Genomic DNA, 24,727 nt, shown 5'->3' on the forward strand with positions numbered 1-24,727 from the left:
GGCAGGCTTTGCACATCTGTTCACAAATGTTTATCTAATATTCCTCTGTATAATTATGTCCAAGGAACTGATTAAAAAACTAACTAGGGGTCGGGGGGACCCTGCCGAAAATGTAGCCAAGGGGCCTCATGTAGTGTTAATCCGCCACTGGCTGGCAATGTGCAAGAACTATGGAATCCCTAGTCGTGTGAATAAACTGGAAACAAAATATATTCCCAAAATGAAAATTGTTTATTTTTTTGCACACTAGTACAGAGTGATATTCACCAAAACACTATAAAAGAAGATTTTTTAAAAATGACACTGTTAAATAATTAGCCTACAGTATGAGTGTTTGTAACAAAAAACAAAAAACGCATCAGGCTGTGGACACAATAAAACTTTTACTCTGAACCAGTGCCTGTTGGAAGTCTGCCTTCACTTAGTGCCTGCTCTATCTTTGTTTGTCAGCTTGTCCGCCCACCCCCACATGCTGAGGGCTCAGGGCAGTGCATCTGGGCAATTTCCTTTGTGTGCTGAGTAAACGCTTCATTACTGAAAGACCCCAAATCACAGAAATGTTTTCACTGTTAAATAAAATAACAAAGTAAGCAAAACACATTATTGCCTGTCTACTGCATATTTAGATAGCCTATACATATGTTGTCCATGCAACCGTTCTTTTTTATCCTGAGCAGTGAGTTAACGGAGTCTTTAATTTTTTTTATTTCCTCTGGACCAACTAGAAAACGAATCTTTGTCTGGTACAGTATTTCATTTACAAGATTCCGTGGCAGTGCTTGTTTTCCACGGGCCCCATCCCAGTTCACTTTTTTTGACCACTCACTATAAAGTGGAAAAGGCACGTGGTGCTGAAAAATCAGCTGGGCAAAACGCTGAGGCCTATGACAACTTTGTAAGTTTGTAAAACTTAAGTTGGCCATAGATGTACAGATTTTTAACAGATCCAATCCTCATCGTGAGACCAAGGTCTTCTGAGAACCATCGTACAAACGTTCGAATTGTCCATCAACTAAAACGACCAATTTGCCAGGAAAACAAAGGGGAGCCGCCTGCTTGGCCCTGCAAACACAGATAGATTGTACTGGGACCGACAAAGATTTTTTAACCTGGCCGATCAATTTCCTGACAGATGTCGGACGAAAAATCGTAAGATGTTCCATCGTTCGAATCCCACTAACCTCACGATAATTTGACGGATCGGTCGGGCTGCGCTGAAATCGGTCGTTCGCCAACGAAGAATCGTCGCGTCTATGGGGGCCTTAACTGTCTAACTGCTATGCAACAGCTACAGCTTTATGTGTAGTGAGAAAGATACATGGAGGCAGATGGAAAAATAGAGAGACCGGGGGACAAATGTAATTTTGGGCTGAGACGGACACAGGGGATAAAGTAAAAATTGGGCTGATTGAGGTTTAAAGGGAATAAAGTAAAAATCAGGTTGAAAGGGGATTCAAACCTATGACCTTACATTATCAAAACCAATTCCCTAACCACTACTCTACAATAGGGCTACAGCTTTCTTTGCAGAAGATACACATAGAAAAATGATCAAAGTAGAGAGACCGGGGAACAGATGTAATTTTGGGCTGAGACGGATACATGGGATAAATTAAAAATTGGTGAGGCAGAGGGACAGAGCGGAAAATAAAAATCGGGCTGAGACAGGGACACAGGGATAAAGAAAAAAAATCGGGCTGAGAGAGAGATACAAGGAAAAAGTAAATATTGGGGTGGCAGAGGGACAAAGGGGATAAAGTAAAAATTGGGCTGAGAGAGGTTTAAAGGGAATAAAGTAAAAATTGGGCTGAGAGAGGTTTAAAGGGAATAAAGTAAAATTCGGGTTGAGAGGGGATTCAAACCTATGACCTTCCATTATCAAAACCAATTCCCTAACCACTACTCTACAATAGGGCTACAGCTTTCTTTGCAGAAGATACACGTAGAAAAATGATCACAGTAGAGAGACCGGGGGACAGATGTACACATGGGATAATGTAAAAATTGGGGAGGCAGAGGGAAAGAGCAGAAAATAAAAATTGAGCTGAGACAGTGACACAGGGTTAAAATAAAAATCGGGCTGAGACAAGGACACAGGGATAAAGTAAAAATCGAGCTGACACAGGGACACAGGGATAATAAAGTAAAAATCGAGCTGACACAGGGACACAGGGATAAAGTAAAAATCGGGCTGAGACAGGGACACAGGGATAAAGTAAAAATCGGCCTGAGACAGGGACACAGGGAAAAAGTAAATATTGGGGAGGCAGAGGGACAAAGGGTATAAAGTAAAAAATTGGGCTGAGAGGTTTAAAGGGAATAAAGTAAAAATCAGGTTGAGAGGGGATTCAAACCTATGACCTTCCATTATCAAAACCAATCCTCTAACCACTACACTACTATTGGGCTATAGCTTTTAGTGCAGAAGATACACGGAGGAACATAGAGAGACCGGGGAACAAATGTAAGTTCGGGCTGAGACGGACACATGGGATAATGCAAAAATTGGGGAGGCAGAGGGACAGAGCGCAAAATAAAAATTGGCTGAGAGAGGGACAAAGGAGATAAAGTGAAAATTAGGCAGAGGGGGGATTCAAAACTATGACTTTAAATTACCAAAAGCAGCACCCTAACCACACTTCACTACAATATGGCTATAGCTCTGTTTGTAGTGTGAAAGATACCCTGAGGCAGATGAAAAAAATAGAGATATGGGACAGATATAATATTGGTCTGAGATGGACACAGGAGATTAAGTAAAAATCGGGGAGAAAGTAAAAATGGATCTGAGAGGGAGACGTGTATTAAAGATGTACACTGTAAATGAAGTGCCGATCAGGCGCCACCTGGTGGTCGTTTGTGTAATTGCGCCTATTTTAATTTATGCTCCTCTCTTTGGAGAACGTCGGGGCATCGTGTTTCCCTGCATGTGACGCGACTAGCGCATTTATCTTGATCCGTTACAGCGCGCCAGATGTACAATTCTTTCTGGCTCCATCTGTATGTCTAAATCAACCCTTTGCCTGATAGACGGCCAGGAGGTGACCGCAGTCCCCAACCGACACTCACTGGAGTTAGCCTCAGAGTTTAAATACTTAGGAATTAAAGTATCTAGGCCAATATCTGCTTTCTGGTCTTTAAATGTACTACTAGACATGGTGGAAGCTAAGTTTAGGCAATGGTCCGGGCTGCCTCTTAGTCCACAGGGACGTATTAGTTTAATCAAAATGACAATCCTCCCTAAAATCTTATATGTACTTACACAGGCACCAATAGTACTCACCAAGGCCTTTTTCCGAAAACTGGACAGGCTGATGTGCCCTTTCATATGGGGGTCTGGTAGGACTCAGCTAAAACTTGACTCTCTTAAAAAAGCGACCGATAGTGGAGGAGCAGCTTTGCCGGACTTTGCGTTATATTATTAAGCTGCCCAATTATCCCATGTCAAACCTTGGGCTCGTTTGGATGTGCAGTGCCCCTCCTCCCTATTGCTGATGGCTGTCCACAATCTAGCGCATCCATTGCTACACGTGCTTTTGAGACCCTCACTAGATCTAAAAATCCATATGTAGCCCCCTTATGCATTTAGCCCGTAAAGTGTGGGAGCGAGCACGAGCTGTATGCACTCATCAATTAAAACATCCAGATACTCCTATTTGGCATAACCCACAACTTCAGGAATTTGTATTGATACCGATGGGTCGGGCATGGGAAAGTAAAGGCATAAAGTTGTTGCACCATCTATTTCATAATAATGCTATTATACCATTTGAGCAACTCCAAAGGGACTTTGATATACCAGCCTCTCACTGGTTACATTATAGGCAGGTTCAACATGCATATTCTAAGGACCCATTTAAAATTGGGAAACCCCCTTTTTGCAGAATACTGGAACTGCAGGACAACCAGCATCTTATTTCCAATTTATATAAAGTTTTGCGATCCAGTAAATTTGATAAAACCAATGCTAGCTTATTCAGGGCCTGGCAATTAGATATCCCTTCACTTACAGATGAGGAATGGCTAGATGCCCTGGAGGCACCTGGATTTGTGTCCCCCAACGCCAACCACAAAATGATACAGAGATACATTCTGCATAGAGCCTATTTCACCCCGGTGAGATTGCACAGAATGAACTCCCAGAACCCCCCTACCTGTACTAGATGTACCTCAGAGATGGGAACGCTCAAACATATGTTTTGGGATTGTAGGAAACTACAGAAGTACTGGGAGGAAGTGTTTGCTACGTTAACAAATGTACTGGGGACCCCTCTAGTCCCATCCCCTGAATTAGCCATATTGGGTGCCTGTGATGACTCCCAATTCAATAAGGATCAGTTAGTTATTATACGTCAGAGCCTATTCCATGCACGCAAATGCCTAACTCAACAGTGGAAGAATGTTGATCCCCCAACCCACCAGATGTGGATGGAACAAATGCTTAGCTTCATTAACTGTATGACTTACCTATACACTAAAAGGGGATCATCTAACAAATTTGATTAGGCACGGCGATTGGATTGATCTATTGTGTGGGACAGTATTGATTACCGCATTTGGAAATCTTATCCGTATATACTATTGTTGGCAAATCATCATATTGTTGTTTTCTAGACAATGTTGACTATATGCACTTTCTCTTGTTTTTTTTCTTTTTATTTCCCTTGCTGTTATCTTTTCTTTTAATTAACACATTGTATAACTTTGTATGACTGGTATGAGAATGTCATGTGATATATCATCTACTACATTGTCAATTAACCCTCATATGTTGCATTCTTCGCTACATGTCATGCCTATTATCTTTTAATAAAGGTTATGATGTTAAAAATAAAACAATCTGCTACTAAAAGTATTTTATCTTTTCTGGGGGCAAGTGTATCAGGAGTTAGGTAAATACCATGGTCATTCTAGACAGTATTATGTTGTATACAAATAGCAATCAACATCTTTTGGGTTTTCCTTTGTAACTCCCCACATCTGTTATTATACATTATACAATTCCAAAACATCAGATGCATTTATTCCCTTGCAATTTGCTTCCCCTAAATAAAAATTGTTCCAGAACAGCTGCATTTTTCCCTTGCAACTCCCTACACCTGATCATAAATTGTCCCAGAACAGCAGCATTTATTCCCTTGCAACTCCCTGCACCTGACCATAACCTGCTGCACAACAGCTGCATTTTCCATTGCAACTCCCAGCTCCTGATCATATATCATCCCAGAACACCATCACCACTAATCCCACTGGTAAACAATCTGGATTTTCCTCCAGGCCAGTCAAAACGAGGATTTTCATGGTGGAACAGCAACGGGGCGACCAGGCTCCATTCACTGAATTGATACGGGAAGCCCTTAACACTCCAACAGCTGTTGGACCTCTACAACCCCTCAACACAAGAAACATTTAGAGCAACACAGCTGGTCCACTATACACAGCAACAGATAAAGCAAACTAAAGACAACACCTTAACCTTTTAAGTGCCACAGAATGTAGAATCTATGTTCTGTGGCAGAAGTTTTTGAAATGCCGCAAAACGTAGATGCTAGGTTCTGCAGCATATCGGGCCGGGTAAGCAGCTCTCCCCTCCCTGCTTGCTCAGAAGCCCCTAGGCAATGAGCAGAGTGGGTTAGAAAGTGGCCCCTGGGGCATAATCGCCCAGGGGCCCCAAAAGAAGTGTGGCCACGTGTCCCTGCTGCCTGCACAATGGACTCATCTACTTCCTGCATCAAAGCCCACGACCCGGATCAGTGATCTGATGACTCCCTCCAGCTCCTCTAGCCTTCAGGGGCACGATCTGCAGCCTACACACCCCAGGTTAGTGTAATACATGCACACAAATACACACATTTTACACTATGATACACTTACACCACAATCACATACATTTTTGGGGGATCAGGGAGGTTTCACACATTCACAACAGTCACACACACACACACACACACACACACACACACACACACACGGTCTCCATACTGTTAAGGGGGTCTTATGGTGCATATTAGACATACTGGGTGCTTGTATTATAGCAGTCACAGTGTCATACATGAAAATTCATTTGTACTATTTTCATTTGGGGGTCTCTGTATGCCACCTAGTTTGGTAAATCTTTTCATATCAGGCATCAAACTGTTTAGTAGACCCCTGGTGTGCATTTTTCTGGTACGTTACAAAATGTGAGGTATATAATGGGGTAAAATGCAAGCTTTGTGACTATTTTCAGAAATTTCATGTCTTTGTGGTTTGGTAGTTTGTAGTAAAAAGATGTAATTACCTGCTTTAGATTCATCAGAATGAGTGCTTTCGGAAAATATATGGTTTTTCTAGGGTCTCCATACTGTTAGGGAGTCTCATGGCACATAATACACATACCAGGTGCTTATATTGTGGTAGCCAGAGTGTCATATGTGAAAATTCATATGAACTATTTGGACTTGGGGGTCTCTGCATGCCACCTAGTTTGGTAAATCTATCCATATTGGGCATCAAACTGTTTAGTAGACCCTCATGTTCATGTTCATAAAGGGCGATATGATGCTGGAAAGTTGAAGCTTTGGTACCCATTTTAGATGCGGTAGAATGTGTATTTTCCAAAAATATATGGTTTTGGGGGGAAAACCTATTTTTCTGTGTTTTTACCCCACAAAAAAATGCAGTAAATGTGTTGATTTTTCAGTAGCTGAAGTAAAGTCTTGGACAATTTGGATGTGCTAACTTTTTAATATTGGGGTCTCTAAATGCCAGGTACTTTGGTAAACCTATGCACAATGGGCATGAAACTGTTCAGTGGACCCCTGGCAATCATATTCAGGGTGCTTGTTCTTGGTTCCTAATACAGTGTGGGATATGCGGAGCAGCAAAATAAAAACCTTTGAAGTGAATTTTCAGAATTTTGATAAATCTGTATAAAAACCTCTACGTTCAGACAAGCTTTTATGTTTGGTAGTTTGGAGTAGAGCGACATAGTTACCCATTTTGGAATCACCAGAATGCTCCCATTTTCAAAAATATATGGTTTTCTGAGGTATGCATTTTTCTGCCTTAGTGCTTTCAAAATTTGTTAATATACTGGCAGGAGTTTTTGCTGTAGACTTGGATTTTTATACATAAAATCAAATATTCATATATTGAGAAAAATAGGAATTTTAATTTTTTTTTTGTATTTAGAGCTATAAATCTTTTTGCAGAGGTGGAAATACATAAAAACTCAGGCAGATTTAGAAAGCTTAGTTTCTCCCGAGAAAAACAATGTATAGTTTTCCTAGGTAAACTATAGGTTTTCCCTCAGAAAATGCCCCAGAAAGTGAGAGAGTACAAATGTTTCAAAAAGTGGTTGGCATTTCACGTAACCAAAATGTGAAATTCTGCTGGCACTTAAAGGGTTAAAGGCAACCATACATAAGGGGAGCACCTGTGTCATCATTAGAGAGACATCCATCAAACTACTCCACGGGATCCTTCTAGTTCCTACAAGATTGAACAGATTCTACCCCGCATGCAACCTGCAGTGTTTTAGAGGATGTGTAGACCCCGGGACTATACTTCCACATTTGGTGGAACTGCAAAATCATATCTAAATTCTAGGACACAAACCTTATCTCCAGGGTCCTCCATACTAAATTCCATACTAAAGGACCACCTTGTAATGCTACTGGGGAAAAAACCCAAAAAATATACTAACTATATATAGGTTGAACAAGCACATATTAATGGCAGCGAGACTCATTATAGCTGGCAACTAAAAAAAAAACGGGACTACCATTGGTCTCTTTAAATGCAAAAAATAATCAGTATAGCATTAATGAAAAGCTTTCATACACATTGAAGAACCAAATCACACCTTATGATAAAATCTGGCTTCCTTTGCTAGTGCACGAAAACTATCCCCAGCTCTATTTGGCCCTCCACTCATAACTAAGTAACCTGAATAATGTAAGATCACTACTTAAGCAGTAAAGAATTTTTTTCCCCTTTTTTTCTTTTCGTACTTTATTATCGACGATTGCCTTGCCTTAAATGTTTTGAGAAAGGATGAGCAATATATCTGAATATTAAGATTATATAAGATGTCTCCTTTAAGTCTTCTATCCCTCTAATCAGTTTAGCTGCACATCTCTGCACACTCGCCAGCTCATTTATATCCCTCTGAAGGACTGGAGCCAAAAACTGCACTGCATAATGCAGATGAGGCCTTACTATGGACCTTTAAAGAGGCAAATTTAAGTTTTCATCCTTTTTTAAGTTTATGCCCTTCTTTTATGCAAGACAGTACTTTACTTGCTTTAGTGGCCACAGAATCACACTGCCTGGAATTAGACAACTTGTTATCTACAAAAAACCCATAGATCAATATGAAATAAATTATCTGTGAGTTAAGAATACATACTGAAGTTACAGTTTTCCTTTAAAGGAATTGTTCAGTATAAAAATAAAAAATGGATAGGCTGTGCAACATAAAAAAATTCTAATATAGTTAGTCAAAAATGTTATCTATAAAGACTGGAGTTACTGAATGTCTAACATAATAGCCACAACACTACTTCCTGCTTTGCAGCTCTCTTGTGTTCCAATAATTGGTTACCAGGCAGTATTCAGTGATCAGGGTTACCGGGCATATGGGTCATAACTGTTGCTTTTGAATCCCAGCTGCATGCTAAAGATCAATTGCAAACTCACTGAACAGTGTATGTCCCATGTGACACCCCCTTAGGGTCAAGGCACACAGGCAGATCCGGGGGGAGATTACATTTATGGCTAACTACATTAGAATCATTTTTATGTACATACTATTTACCCAGTTTTTATTTTTACAATGAACTGTTCCTTTAAATATGTTGTTTAGATGAGTGCAAATAAAAACAGTTTGGAAGCACAATATTTCAGTGTTTCTATACAACATGGCTGGAACTAGGGGCAGGCAGATTTCTAAGGTGCAAGTATTGGGGGAGTTATAGGACACTAGGGACCTTCTGTCTCCTCTAACTCATGCCCTGCATGCATCAGGTCAGCAATGTGTATCATGCCAGAGGGACAGGAGAGAGAAGTTGCTGGGCTGAACAATAGAGGGGTGTTTGTATAGAGTGAGGCACCCTACTGTGCTGGCCAAGCTCTGCTACACAATCATTTCAATCATAGTAAAATAGTAGATGAAGCTGAAAAGAAAGACATGTCCATCAAGTTCAACCTATTAGTTGTCGAGCCTGCATAATTTCACTAGCACTTCAGTTCTACAGTTCTGTAAACCTATACCTATAAAAGCCTGCCCTCTGTTTTAGAAACATATGAATTGCTCTGAAAGATAATCAATCAAAAATCTTAATTGTGAATATGTTTGTTACAGTATATTGAAATGTCTGTTTCACCCAGGGCCCCCCCCCCCCTTTTTGGTGCAGACATAAAACAACTATTTAAAATTATTTAAAATTCAGTAATAAAAACTTTCACAATGTTTTCAAAAAGAGAGGAAAGATATGTACTATATACTGCTATAACATTTCCTTTCAGACGAGGCAATATCATTCCTAAAAAAACCACGCTCCTCCTTCCACTTCAATGTAACCAAGCAACATAAACCTTACACGTGCCTTTCACTAACGACTAATTTTTTCCCACCCTACCTCGAACACCTCAATTTTTTTTCTATTTCACCAAAAGATGTTGAATATTCTTGCATCTTCCAATATTTACAATTTATTCATACTACCCTAAATGTATCCAGTGAAATATATTTCAATTCCCCACACACACACCCCTTCATGTGAGTGCAAAGTTATTCCAAGTGACATGTGCTTCATTCTGTAATAGATATCAGTACCTTTAAAAATACCTTTTAAAAAAGTGACATGTGCTTCCTTCTATATAAATATCAGTACCTTTAAAAACCTTTTAACTTATCAACCCATTTAATCGGGAGATTAGTCGCCCAGGGGATGGCACTCAGATCATTTCGGCTTTCCGAAGTTGCCCAAAGTTTCCTCGTGAGGCAACTTTGCACGACTTCAGAAAACTAAGCATTCAGAGTGCCATCCCGCCAGCGATTTACATTCTAGCCAGCAGGAAGGCGTTCAGGGAGAATAGTCACCCGAAAAAGAAGCAATTAGTTGCTGGGCGACTAATCTTCTGAAATAGCAGCGTTGCTCTCCTTACTCAAGCTTATTGCTTGTGCATACAAAGGTGCAGGCACACAGATCATAAAACAGTGACTCAAACATGTTAAAACAATGTATTCACAGCAATGCACACTTGCAGAAATATTTTGCATACCATTTTGTGATTGGGGTGGTCCAAAAGGGAGGTGCTGAGGCACCGATGTTGCATCCCTGACACTATTTAAACCTTTTATCAAATTGTTCTGCATTAAAGAATGTAGCCTACAAAATTTACCTACAGAAAGGAAACCACACATCACCCCTACAGGATTAACCCTTTAAGTGCCACCAATTGTAGATTATATGATCTCAAGCACATGCGGTTTGGGGAGCAGCTTTTAAAGCCACTCACTCCTTACCTGCTTGTTACCCAGCTGGAAGATAGCAATTAGAGGCCCCATAGGTGCAGCAGATACATAGGAACACTTCAGCCTCCCCCCCAGAGATGCCCCTGACCTGGATAGCCCAGATGATTCTCCTGGTGCCTCCAGTCCTCCAGCGTGTCTGAAGATGGATCTGCATTCTTCGTACCCAAGGTTAATATAACACACACACAAAATACACAAATCACCTACTTTTTACACTAATACATATACTTACACACACAAGCATACATTTTGCCAAGTCTACACACACAATTTTGTGTTTTTTTTCTTCTTTACAGCATCATCTTTTTTGCCTGAAAGAGTATTTTGTGGTCACTTTAAATAGTGTATTCAGTAACCACACTGTGCAATGCCCTTTATATGCTATTTTAATGGTTGTATTACATTTTTGGTGAGTTTGTTGCATTTTTAGTCATTTTATTGCATTTTTCAGTTTTGCATAGGTATTGTGCGCCTGTTCCTTTAAAACTTATTTGGTCAAAATATTCAAACTCTGGTTATGACTTCTGATTATTTAGGACATTGTTTTCTTGGTACTTTTGGGGAACTTCAAGAACCAGATACCACTTCAGGTGAAAAGACAAGTTTATTTTATTTTACACAAGCTCTATGGATTCTGAACTCATAAAGAGTCAAAACCCGAACAAAGAAACCACAGAGTTTTTATAAACTTGGAAAGTATGATATATGAACTTATGGGCATAATAAGGTATTACCATTGTTGTGCTTCACAGCATACAAAAACAAAGAACTGCTCATATAACATAATTAATAAATAAATAATTTAAAAAATCAATGTCAAGGTGATAATGACAAGCTAGCTTGAGAACAGAATCCATCCAAGTCAGGTGGGGCTCTCAGGGGAATCTGCATACACATAGCTCCCAACATTTTGGAAATAAAAAGAAGGGCAAAAAAGCTGAGCGCGGCTAAAATCTTTGACCATGCCCATTTTGTGGCCACACCCCCTAATGACCATGTTCCTTTTACAAAATTTGGCAGGTTATGAAAGTTTGAACATATTTCTGTGAGGTTTTTTTCAGTTATTACAGTTTTGCTAATGAAGGTGAATTGCCCTATAAGCTGTGAGTCTAACTTCTCCCAATAGACCTGTTATGTTATATTGTTAAAATTACTTATTTGCTTATTTTGAAATTGTTACAATAGTATCTTATATGAAGCTGTGGCTGTTCTGGGCTCTCTGCCAAAAGACAATTAAGTTAGAAAAATTGTTTCTTTTTCTGCCTGTTCAGTGCAGAGAAAAAAGTGACTTTTCAGTACAAACGAGGGACTGCAGGTTGAGCTGTCAAAAGAGGGACTGCCTTTTTAAAAACGGGACAGTTGGGAGGTATGCATACACAGAATTGATTCTCTTTCTCAGTACCCAATCATATTACTTCACTTTTGAAAACCTTGTGAAGACAGAATGCTTATATCAAGTGAGTAAAGTAGTTGTAAACACAAATTAAGCTTCTATAGCTGTAAACATGTTGACCAGAAATTCAAGAAATACAGTAAGTAAACAAAAAAAAAAAAAAACAAATTTGTATAGATCTATGCTCCATGAAAACTACAATAGTCACATAGAGGTAGACTTTTTTTTTTTTTTTGCATGGAATTTACAACCACTCTGGTTTCAGAATGATAATATGAGTAAACTTGTACATTCAAATACAGTTTTGAGAAGTTCTTGGGTATAGAAATTTAGAGTACATTACCTCTGAGACATAATTTTATAGGCATCTGGAAGATAACAGCGGGTATTTTCCATCTGAGCAGGATCAGAATCACATATTTTATCATCAGTCCTACCATAGTTGGCACTTTCAATCATGATAACGTCTGTTCCTGGGCAGCGTAGCTCTATAGGGTAACTTTCACAAGAGAGTTCTCTTCTAACAACTGCCATTGGAATTGGTGCACGACTAAAAGCTGCACAAGAAAAAAAAGTATTTAATGGGTGTGTGTGTCTGAGTGGCTGTATATTATATAAACATTATATAGAGAGAGAAAGATAACGTTTCTCAGCAATAGACATACTTCCAGGGCTTCATAATGCACTGAAAATTAAGAAAACTGTATTGAGAGAACTGTATTGGTAACGTTTCTGTTCCATTTGGACCTTTCTCAAGACAAACAGAAACAGTGTCCCCCCCCCCTCTAAATTTAAATCAAAGAGATAGTGCCAAAACCCAGCGCTTCCTTCAGAGAGGATGGGCTCCTTGGATGTCACATTTTCTAGAGAATCCTACTTAACACAGGAAGATGTGTTTTATAAAGAATCTGCCCACACCAGTGATACTAAACGCCTTACATTCACCACCTGTTACTTCTCAGGTGTGGAAGAAGCCACTAGAGTACTTAAAGGAGAACTAAAATGTAACTAAAGTAGTAGCTAGAAATTATGTTTTTGGGCTTTTGTAAGAGCTCAAGGCAACCACAGCCCTATAGCAGTAAAGTGTGTCTTCAAAGATGCCCCAGTAGCTCCATCTTCTTTTCTACTTATTCATTGCACATGCACTGTGCTGATGTCACTTTCTGAGCTTAGGGACCGACTCACAATATACAGCACACATAGAATATAATTGTCACAATATAAGGCTGATTCGTATTTGATACAGATAATTACTACATGGCAGCATATAAACCAGTGCAACAAGCATCAGAATTTAAAGGTGTATAGTATAAATTTTCACAATGCATCAAACCATGTAAAATAATGTAAAATAGAAGAAATAGCTTTTATTTGAATACCTTTTGGGTCAAAACGTCTGTATTAGCGTAAAGCTTTGCTCAGCCCTCCCCCTTTGAAAGCTTCCTGTTCAGCAGTCTCCAGTATCAGGCTGTAGAGCCGCGGGCACCTTCTGCCTAAGTTACAGAGCTGCAGCCAATGAGGGAGGAGTGGGCGTGTTTGTGATGTCACACTCAGTCTTTCTCTGCAGACATCAGCTCATCATTTCCTTTCCCTGAACTACTCCTTTCTACCTTTGTCCTGTTTCTTTCCCCCCTCCTCGCCCTGTTCATTTCTCTCCCTCTGCCCAGTTCATTTAACCCCTCCCTGTACTGTTTGCACCTAATCATAAATTGTTTAAGAACAGCTGCATTTATTCCCTTTGCAACTCCCTGCACTTAAACATAAATTGTCCCATAACAGCTGCATTTTTACCTTGCGAACTCCCTGCACCTGTTCATAAATTGTTCCAGAACAGCTGCATTTGTTTCCTTGCAACACCCTGCACCTGACCATAAACTGTTCCACAACAGCTGCATTTTCCCTTGCAACTCCCTGCACCTAATCATAAATTGTTCCAGAACAGCTGTATTTATTCCCTTGCAACTCCCTGTTCCTGATCATATATCAATATGCAGGAAAAGAAACCTACAGCAGCTGTTCTAGAATATCATAACAGTAAATACTACTATGTACACTGTTTGTATAACTTTTATAATGTAATAAAGGAAGAGAGTTGCACAGTGTATAACAGTGCATTATGGACTAGAGACTATGTCCAGTTGGGCACGTACATTTGTGCATACCACCCAACTGTCGCGCTTTTCGCGGGACAGTCACACTTTTCTCTGGACAGTCCTGCTTTCAGGTGCTTGTTCCGCTGTCCTGGATTGTGGACTTAATGTCCTGCTTCACTGTGGCTCTTTCGCTCTTCCTGTTTTTTTCGAAACTGTGCTTAGCCAAGTCTCGCAAGAAGAGACAATGCCCATGACGTCACAAGCTCCATGAGACGCCTCCAAGAGACGAACGGAGTAGGGAGGGTTGATGGCTGAGGGCGGAGAGCTGATGAGGGAGAGCCGACGGCTAAGGAGGGAGGACCCAGGACAGAGGTGCAACTGCAGCCTGGGATGGGTGAGAGAAAGAGCAGACTATGTTGCATTCCTCTGCTGAAACCGTTTTAGGACATCCTCAGCTAAAGTCTGTCAGGATGGAGGAGTGAATAGAGTCTTATTTGAAGGGTGAGAAACATACCAAGTGAAGCTGCATTGTAGGGCCCTTTAATCATATTGTACTCTGTAACCCTTGTTTGTTATCCACCATTTATTCCCTGTTTGTTATAACTAAGGTAAAGCTCTGCGGATCTTAGTTATATATATAAATAAATGATGATGAATGAATTCCGTATGCTTAGGAGATCGCATTGCTGACTTTGGCTGATTATGTACTAAAATGGTTTCAGTATGTCTTTGCTTGTGGTCTCTGTGCTGTGCTGCTGCTCTGTTACACTGTGTGGCTGGATCTGCTACAGTTAATCTGCAGTTTTTGTAACCCCACAGCTGGGTAAGTGTCCAGTACATGTGTTGTCACAGAGCATTGCACACTGCAAGAGGGAATCTGTCTTATCTCAGCAGCAACAGTTCCTTGTACATACACAGTTCCTTGTGTACATGTACACAAGGCAAATAACTCGAACACACGTATAAATATAGCTGCCTTTCGCTGGAATATCTTATTATGTTAGTACTAAAATTTGTGGGAGAGGGGGAAGAGCAATTTCAACCAAAGATTATACCCTACAGCAGGTTGATTGTTATAACATCCAACAATGAAAGTAGCCGATACCTTTTTATGCATCAAACGGGGTGATCCCAAACTTTATTCCATGGTGCTCTCCACACTGTTCACAAGATCAAACGTTTGGGACCGCATGGCCCTTCATCAGTGCCTTTCGTTGTTGATTGTTATAACATGCCAGTGCTGGTTCATCAGTGTGCCAAATTCCTTATACTAGAAATAAATGACAGCCCTCTATCTTGCTTATAAACTATGCTGATATCCTCTCCAGCTGCATTATGCACATACCGGATGCTTTATAAATAAATGATAATGAAAATGGGTGTATTTTTGTTAAATGGGCGTGACTTATGGGGGAGTGGCCATAAAGTGGGGGTGCCTTTTGTACCTCTTTCTTAATCTCAAATGCTGGGAGGTATGCATTTCTGAACAATGCCTATTTGCTGTGGAACAAAGGAGCATACTGTTACTTTAAATAAAAGAAAATATTACGATTACATTTTTTACAGTTTGTATTAAACTTCACATCTATTACTTTATATTATGTAAGGTATGTTGTTATAAGTGAATGATCAGGCAGCAGCATAAGACCGCTATGTGCAGGCTGGGAACACACAGGACAAAGGGTGGGAGGGGTTTCCCTGCAGAGTTCAGCCTGTCAGTCAGTGCTGTGACCGCTTCCTGCAGGATTGAAGAGACCCTCCTACTCCTCATTTCAGTCTAGCTTCTGACCTGTAAATCTTTCTGCAGCTCTGATATGATGACAGTTTTAGGAGGTAAAATGCTTTCAAAATGATTTTCTTGGGAGGAAGGATGAGTGATATATCTGAATATGAAGGTTATATGAAATGTCTCCTTTGATAATCAGCCCTGTAGCATCATCTTATATTACAGGCCAACCTCATTTTCTGCATGACAATTTGCTAAGACCCTTAAGCTTAGCTTCTCAACAGCTGCTCAGAGCCCACTGAGAATGTGAGTGTTGCCGACACTTTCCAAGAAGGTAACCCACTGTGACAAGTTTGAAGTCTTGGATCATTGCTGCTATTGAGAAGCGGAAACTTTAGGCTGGTGCAATTAGTTCAGTATATAAAATATGGCATTTTTAGCCATTCATTTTTAGGGTTTAGTTCTTCTTTAAGGACAACGGGAGGTCATCAGACCTGATCCTCCAGTCAACTATTGGCTACCACAGAGGACATAACCTACAAGACATCCTGGTACACACAATATTACCACTATTGGACAATCAGTGCAGATCACAAGTAGGATGTTACCCCCATACGACTGTTTCCTACTGCCCACCCATTCATCCTGACAGCCGTACCATTGTTTTTATCTCTGCACAGCTCTGTGACATAGGTTTCCGAGTCCCAAGCACTGAATAAGCAACTAGTTAGAGCCAGTGACCTGTTTGTGTAAATCTGCTTGTGCAAATTGTGGTTGGTCTCTTTAAAGAAGTATGCTGCCAGCCAGGGTCCTGAATGGTTAAACAGCTGAGCCATAGTGCCCTACTTGTAATATGACTCTGAATGCTGCTTAGTTCCTTCACTGCCTTGCTTTAACAGTTTGTTTAAAATAACACACATTCCTATGACAACACCTGGCCTGGCCATACACATATGGCTCTTCCTGAACAGAGTTTGCGGAGATACTTTGCCATGGCAAAGTGCTTATCTTTCTTTATAGCGTTTGTGCAGCTATTAGGAGGAGACTGGAAGCTGGGATTATAGTTGTCAGACTTATCTACACTTTATTGAAGGGACTTAAGGTGGCCACATGTCAGGGAGCCGGGAGCCCCCTCTGGGGAGTAGTCCGGATCTAGGAGGAAGCCCCTCAGGAGGGATCAGGGTCGTGGTATCCAGGGGTTAGGCAAGAGAATAATCAAAGTCCAAGCACAGGTCAGAAGGCAGGCGGAATACAACAAAGTCCAGGGCAAGGCACGGGGTCAAAGGCAGGCAGAGTAACAGCGAAGTCCAAGTCCAGGCAAGGGGTCACAACAAGGAATCAGGCAGATATAAGCAGGGAAAAACAGCAAGGGAACCCAGGAATCTCTCAGGGAACAGGATCCTATTTTCGGGCGCCATCTTGGCACCTCAGGCGTCCTTTTATGTTTGAATTTGGCGCCCTTGCGCCAGCTTCAGCGCGCCCGCGACCGTCGCGCCGCGCTGACGTCACGGCGCCGGCGTCGGAACCCACGTGGGTTGCCTGGGCGCCGCCATTTTGGATTCTTCGCCGCCGGGAGCGGACGCGACTCCTCGCGCTCCCGGCGGTCTTGACAGTACCCCCCCCCCCTCACGGGGGGCCTCAGGACCACCGGGACTTGGTTTCTGGGGAAACTTGGAGTGGAAGTCTCTTACCAAACGAGGAGCATGCACATCACGGTGTCCCTCCCAAGAGCATTCTTCGGGGCCAAAGCCCTTCCAATGGATGAGGTACTGAAGGGACCCTCTGGAGATTCTGGAATCAAGGATTCTCTCCACCTCAAATTCTTGTTGACCCTCCACAGAGACTGCAGGAGGAGGAGATTGGACATCAGAGAAACGGTTAAAGATGGTGGGCTTCACCAGGGAGACGTGGAACACGTTGGGAATTCTCATCTCTGGTGGGAGTTGAAGTCTGATGGCTACAGGGTTAATTATTTCCAAGATGGGGAACGGACCCAGGAACTTCGGACCCAACTTGGGAGATGGCACCTTCAAGCGAATATTCCTGGAAGAGAGCCAGACACTATCACCCACCTTGTAGGGAGGAGAGGGCCTTCTACGGCGATCCGCGAAAGTCTTGTGGACTAGAGCACTCTTCTCCAGATTAGACTTGGTTGCAGCCCAAATAGCAAGCATATGGGCTGCCAGATCATCTGCAGCCGGGACGTCCGACAACACGAAGTCCTGAGGAAAGGCTTGAGGGTGCTGTCCATACACCACCATAAACGGAGACTTTCCTGTGGAGGAATGACATGCATTATTATGAGCAAACTCCGCCCACGGGAGGAGGTCAGACCAATCGTCCTGGCAAAGAGACACGTGGTTCCTCAGGAACTGTTCTAAGGCTTGGTTCACACGTTCAGCTGCCCCATTCGTCTGCGGGTGGTAGGCAGACGAAAATTGAAGTGTTATTCCCAAGTCTTTACATAGGGAACGCCAGAACTTGGCGGTAAACTGGGTGCCTCTGTCGGAGACGATCTCCACCGGGAAACCATGCAGGCGGAAGATGTACTTAATAAAGAGTTGGGATAATTCAACCGCAGAGGGTAACTTCTTCAAAGGGATGAAATGGGCCATTTTGCTGAAGCGGTCAATAACAACCCAGATCACAGTATTCCCACCGGAGGGAGGAAGTTCGACAATAAAGTCCATAGAGAGGTGCGTCCATGGACGAGAGGGAACCGGCAAAGGCTGTAACAACCCGCTAGGGCGGGAATGGCTAGGCTTAGAAGTGGCGCAGACATTACAAGCAGCCACAAAGTCCTTTACATCCTTGCGGATATCAGGCCACCAGACTAGGCGCCTCAAGAGTTCAAGGGTCTTGGCCGGACCAGGATGTCCAGCTTGCCTGGAGCAGTGGGTTTGTTGCAGGATGGCCAGGCGAAGTTCTGGAGGGACGAAGGCCATGCCAATCGGAGTATCTTGAGGAGCCCAGGACTGCCCAGCCAGAATCTGGTCGGCAAATTGGGGATACAGAGAGGCAATGATCTTGACTGGTGGAATGATTAGTTCCTGCCTCTCAGGGTCACGGTCCACCGGAGTGAAGCTACGAGACAAGGCGTCGGCCTTCAGATTCTTGGAACCTGGGCGATAGGTCAAAACAAAGTTAAATCGGGAAAAGAAAAGGGCCCACCTGGCTTGTCTGGGATTTAGCCTCTTGAGGGACTGTATAAACTCCAGATTCTTGTGATCTGTGAAAATCTGGACAGGAATTTCAGAGCCCTCCAGGAGGTGACGCCATTCTTCAAGGGCAAGCTTGACTGCCAAGAGTTCCCGATTCCCGACATCATAGTTCTGCTCTGCGGATGAGAACTTCTTGGAGAAAAACGCACAGGGGTGCAATTTTCCATCAGTGGAATGTCTCTGAGACAGGATAGCTCCGGCTCCGACTTCAGAAGCATCAACTTCGATGCAGAAGGGTAGTGCAGGATTGGGATGTCGGAGAACAGGAGCGGATGTGAAGGCCTCTTTCAAGGACTGAAAAGCTTCTATGGCAGATGGAGGCCACAGGCTGGTTTACCCCCTTTCCGGATGAGGGCCAGAATAGGTGCAATGCGGGAAGAGAACCCCCGGATGAACTGTCGATAATAATTAGCAAATCTGATGAATCTCTGGATTGCCTTGGTACTCAATGGGAGAGGCCACTCCTGGATGGCCGACACTTTCACGGGGTCCATCTCAAATCCCTCTGGAGAGATAATGTATCCTAGGAAGGGGATCTTGGATACCTCGAAGACACACTTCTCCAACTTGGCGAAGAGAGAGTTCTTCCTCAGACGAGAGAGTACCTCCTTCACCTGGGAGCGATGACTTTCAAGGTCCTTGGAAAAGATCAGGATGTCGTCCAAGTATACGACTACGAACCTTCCTAGGAGATCTCGGAACACATCATTAACAAACTCCTGGAAGACGGCAGGGGCATTGCATAGGCCGAAGGGCATAACAAGATATTCATAGTGCCCATCCCGAGTGTTGAATGCCGTCTTCCATTCGTCACCCTCCCGGATGCGAATGAGGTTGTAGGCCCCCCGGAGATCCAACTTGGAGAAAATCTTTGCCCCTTTCAGCTGGTCAAAGAGCTCGGCAATCAGGGGCAGGGGTACCTGTTCTTCACGGTGATCTTATTCAGACCCCGATAGTCTATACAAGGCCGAAGGCCTCCGTCCTTCTTCTCCACAAAGAAGAACCCAGCCCCTGCAGGAGAGGTAGAAGGGCGGATAAACCCCCGCTGGAGATTTTCTTGGATGTACTCCTTCATAGCGGTAGTCTCTGCAGGAGAGAGAGGGTAGGTGCGCCCTCTGGGGGGCATAGCTCCTGGCAGGAGTTCAACCGGACAGTCGTAGGAGCGATGTGGGGGAAGGAACTCTGCAGACTTTTTACAAAACACATCGGAAAATCCCTTGTAAGTGGAGAGCAAAGTCTTTAATTCCGCAGTGGAGACATTCACCTTCTCGAGGGGTTTTGGCGGAAGGCAATGTTGCAGGCAAAATAAACTCCAACGAGAGATCTGCCCAGTGGACCAGTCTATGGTGGGGTTATGCAGACGTAACCACGGAAGACCCAATATAACTGGAGTAGAAGGGCAGGGAATGATGAAGAAAGAAAGTTTTTCTTGATGCAGCGCCCCAACTTGTACAGATAATTCCGCCGTGAACTTTGTGACGAATTCAAACTCCAGGGGTTTGTCATCTATGGCGGTAATTCGCAGGGGTGAAGACAATGGAAGCAGGGGAATCTTCATGCGTTCGGCAAAGAAGGCGTCCATGAAATTGCCATCCGCTCCGGAGTCGAGGAAGGCCCTTTCGAAGATAGACTTACTTGCCAGGTGAATCTGTAAAGGAAGGAGAAGTCTGCGTGAATTTTCTTGATACCTCTCCTGAGGACCTCGAGTGATGCCCCCTACATGAGAAACCTGAGACATACCTCGGGGTACAAAACTCTTGGCTTTGGCAGGACAGGCGTTGGCAAAATGGGAATGCCCACCACAGTATAAACAGAGACCTGCCATACGTCTTCGGAGTCTTTCCTGCTCGGAGAGGCGAGTCTTTCCTACTTGCATAGGTTCCTCCAGGGGAGACGTCGACACATGAGTCACAGGAACAGCGGGTGTTTGCAGAATCGGCCTTTGAAAGCGAGGGGCCAACATGGGAGAAAATAGTCTGCTGCGCTCTCTCTCCACCTGGTGTTCTCTGAGACGAGTGTCCACCTTAATGGATAGAGCGATCAGTCCTTCCAGGGTGTCAGGAGTCTCTCTGGAGACGAGATCATCCTTGATGCGGAAGGATAGGCCTTGGTAGTATACAGCCTTGTAAGCGTCATCACACCAGGAAGTCTCCGCCATCAGTGTTCGGAAGTCTATAGCATACTCATTGACACTGCGGCTTCCCTGCCGGAGCTGCAAGAGACGAGCAGGGGCGTTCGTAACCCGACCTGGAGCATCAAAGACTATGCGAAAAGCTTGGAGAAAGTCTTTAACATCAAAAGTCAGCGGGGAATTCTTCTCCCAAAGAGACGTTGCCCACTCCAGTGGCTTGCCTTCCAATCGAGACATCACATACCCCACCTTGGAACGCTCACTTGGAAACTGTGTGGGTTGGAACTCAAATTGAATTTGGCATTGCGTGGCAAATCCCCTGCAGGCTTGTGGGTCCCCACTGAAACGAGGGGGAGGTGGAATGCGAGGCTCACCTGTCGGGTAGCTTGCATTCGTAGGGGCTGCCGCCATGGGGGGATCTCCAGTAGGTGGAGCAGTGGAGGGCGCAGAAGGCACTTGAGCTAGCAGGACATCGAGTGCTTGCCCAATGCGAACCTGCTGGTTTTCGTAGTCCTCCATGCGGGATGCCAGTCCGCGGAGCGCTCGTCTGACATGAGGTGTGGCTTCCTCAGAAGGATCCATGGCCCGAAAATAATGTCAGGGAGCCGGGAGCCCCCTCTGGGGAGTAGTCCGGATCTAGGAGGAAGCCCCTCAGGAGGGATCAGGGTCGTGGTATCCAGGGGTTAGGCAAGAGAATAATCAAAGTCCAAGCACAGGTCAGAAGGCAGGCGGAATACAACAAAGTCCAGGGCAAGGCACGGGGTCAAAGGCAGGCAGAGTAACAGCGAAGTCCAAGTCCAGGCAAGGGGTCACAACAAGGAATCAGGCAGATATAAGCAGGGAAAAACAGCAAGGGAACCCAGGAATCTCTCAGGGAACAGGATCCTATTTTCGGGCGCCATCTTGGCGCCTCAGGCGTCCTTTTATGTTTGAATTTGGCGCCCTTGCGCCCGCGACCGTCGCGCCGCGCTGACATCACGGCGCCGGCGTCGGAACCCACGTGGGTTGCCTGGGCGCCGCCATTTTGGATTCTTCGCCGCCGGGAGCGGACGCGACTCCTCGCGCTCCCGGCGGTCTTGACACCACACATGCTACAATTACGTTTTCATGACCACTGGTCGTACGAAATATCTTTTGTCCACTCTGCTAATGTTAAGAGCTGAATCGTCAGATATGCAGGTTAAAACAAAAATAATTCTTTAGTTCTATCTAAGGATTCAGCGTTAACGCTACAATGTTCCGGAACCTTCAAAGATATCCAAACTAAACTTTCAGTCCTGTCTTTTTACCGATATCAGTCGCCTTGTCTGCTACCTTAAAGTAGAAGTTGTCAGGGGCCTATCAGCTCCTAGAGGAAAAAACCGGACCAAGGAGGAAGCGTCTGGATAAAGTTCAAGTTTGCTGTACCAAAGGGATCAAGAATAAACGATACAGGCAATAGTTCAAAAGGCTGGCACCAAAGAATCGAAGTCCAGAGTTCAGGCAAAGGTCAAAAGTCCAAGAATTAGCAATTAACGGAATTTCAGAACACCCAGGAATGCAACAAACAAATCCTATAATCGGGCATCAAACCGGCATCCTGGGCATCCTTTTATTTTGAATTTGGTTTGCGCGCTGATGTAATTGTGCCGGTGCCTGAACCCACACGGCAACCATGGGTGCTGCCATCTTGCTTTTGCCACGGATGGGAGCAGGAGCACCGCAGAGCGCTCCTGACAGTACCCCCTCCCCCAGGGGGGCCACTGGACCACTATGTCCCAGTTTCTGGGAAAAATGACTATAGAAATCTCACAACAACCGAGGAGCATGAACATCAGAATGTTTCTCCAAGGAGCATTCTTCAGGACCAAAGCCCTTCCATTTGACGAGGAACTGTAAAGACCCACTGGAAAATCTGAAATCTTCTCAACTTCATACTCCTGTTGACCGTCCACAGTGATAGAAGGAGGAGGAGACTGATATGGAGAGAAACGTTTGGAGATTGCTGGTTTCACCAGGAAAACATGAAAGACATTGGGGATTCGCATCTCAGGACGAAGTTGAAGACGGACAGCCAATGATTTCCACAATGGGAATAACAAAAACAAAAAACAAATCTTGGGCCCAAATTGGGAGATGGAATCCTGAGATGAATGTAGAAAGCCACACTTTGTCCCCTACCTTATATTGAGGAGAGGATTGTCCCTACAAACTTGTGGGTCTTCTCCAAGTTGGCCAAGGGAGAAGATCGGAACAATCATCCTGACAGAGGGAGACGTGATTCCTCAGGTATTGTTCCAATGCTTAATTCACCTGCTCTGCTGACCCATTGGTTTTGGGATGGTATGCGGAGGAGAATTGGAGTGCAATACCCAGAGTTTTACATAAAGAATGCCAGAACCGGGATATAAATTGGGAACCTTTAGTCAGAGACTATTTCCACTGGGAGGCCATGCAGATGGAAAATAAATTGAGTGAATCACTGGGAGAGTTCCACTGCAGAGGGAAGTTTCCGAAGGGGAATAAAGTGTGCCATCTTACTGAAGTGGTCAATAACCACCCAAATAACTGTGTTCCCTTTTGAGGGTGGTAACTCCACAATAAAGTCCATGGCTAAGTGGGTCCATGGATGAGAGGGAATGGGTAAAGCCGCATTTGACACTGTAGATCACCCTCTCCTCCTCCGGTCCCTCCAGTCGCTTGGCCTTCGTGACACAGCCCTGTCCTGGTTCTCTTCTTACATCACCAATCGTTCCTTCAGTGTCTCCTACAATGGAGTATCATCTTCTCCCCTACCTCTTTCTGTTGGAGTTCCTCAAGGCTCTATCCTGGGACCATTACTATTCTCTCTCTATACTTCCTCCCTTGGCAAATTAATAAATTCATATGGTTTTCACTACCACCTCTATGCTGACGATACTCAGATCTATCTCTCATCTCCTGATCTCAACCCAGAACTCCTAACTCGCGTCTCCTCCTGCCTGTCCGCTATCTCTACCTGGATGTCGCAACGCTACCTTAAATTAAACCTCTCTAAAACTGAAATGGTTCTCTTTCCCCCAACTAACACCAGTAGCATCCCCGAAGTATCCATCATAGTTAACAATTCCACTATCACCCCCTCTCCTCAGGCCCGGTGCCTTGGGGTTATCCTAGATTCTGCCCTGTCATTCACTCCTCATATCCAGTCACTTATTAAATCATGTCACTTCCACCTAAGGAACATATCCAAAATACGATAATTTATCACCCAAGACGCTGCCAAAATTCTTATTCACTCTCTCATCATATCGCGTCTAGACTACTGTAACTCTCTTTTAATTGGCCTCCCCCTCCAGAGACTGTCACCTCTCCAGTCCATAATGAACACTGCTGAGAGGCTCATACACCTCAGCAACCGCTCCTCCTCTGCCTCGCCATTCTGTCAATCCCTGCACTGGCTTCCGTTACCTTTCAGAATCAAATTCAAATTAATGACACTGACTTTCAAAGCACTTCACAACTCTGCTCCACCCTACATCTCTGAACTCATCTCTATATACTCACCCACTCGCTTACTACGCTCCTCTACTGACCTGCTACTCAACTCTTCTCTCATTACCTCCTCACATGCTCGCATTCAAGACTTTGCAAGGGCTGCACCCCTCCTCTGGAACGCTCTT

The 24,727-nt window shown here is 43.8% G+C and overlaps 1 protein-coding gene across 21 annotated transcripts in view; it reads right to left on the reverse strand.

Annotated features, from left to right (window-relative positions):
• The window catches only part of adgrl3.S (adhesion G protein-coupled receptor L3 S homeolog), a 1,276,319-nt gene that overhangs the window by 1,007,145 nt on the left and 244,447 nt on the right, over positions 1-24,727 (reverse strand). For all 21 annotated transcript variants that reach the window (XM_041579809.1, XM_041579790.1, XM_041579795.1 and 18 more), the window contains one exon: positions 12,259-12,472. In XM_041579809.1, the coding sequence (XP_041435743.1) occupies positions 12,259-12,472 (214 nt within the window). The remainder of the gene's footprint in view (positions 1-12,258; positions 12,473-24,727) is intronic.

This window comes from Xenopus laevis, chromosome 1S (assembly GCF_017654675.1).
Source record: "Xenopus laevis strain J_2021 chromosome 1S, Xenopus_laevis_v10.1, whole genome shotgun sequence".
Classification (NCBI taxonomy): domain Eukaryota; kingdom Metazoa; phylum Chordata; class Amphibia; order Anura; family Pipidae; genus Xenopus; species Xenopus laevis.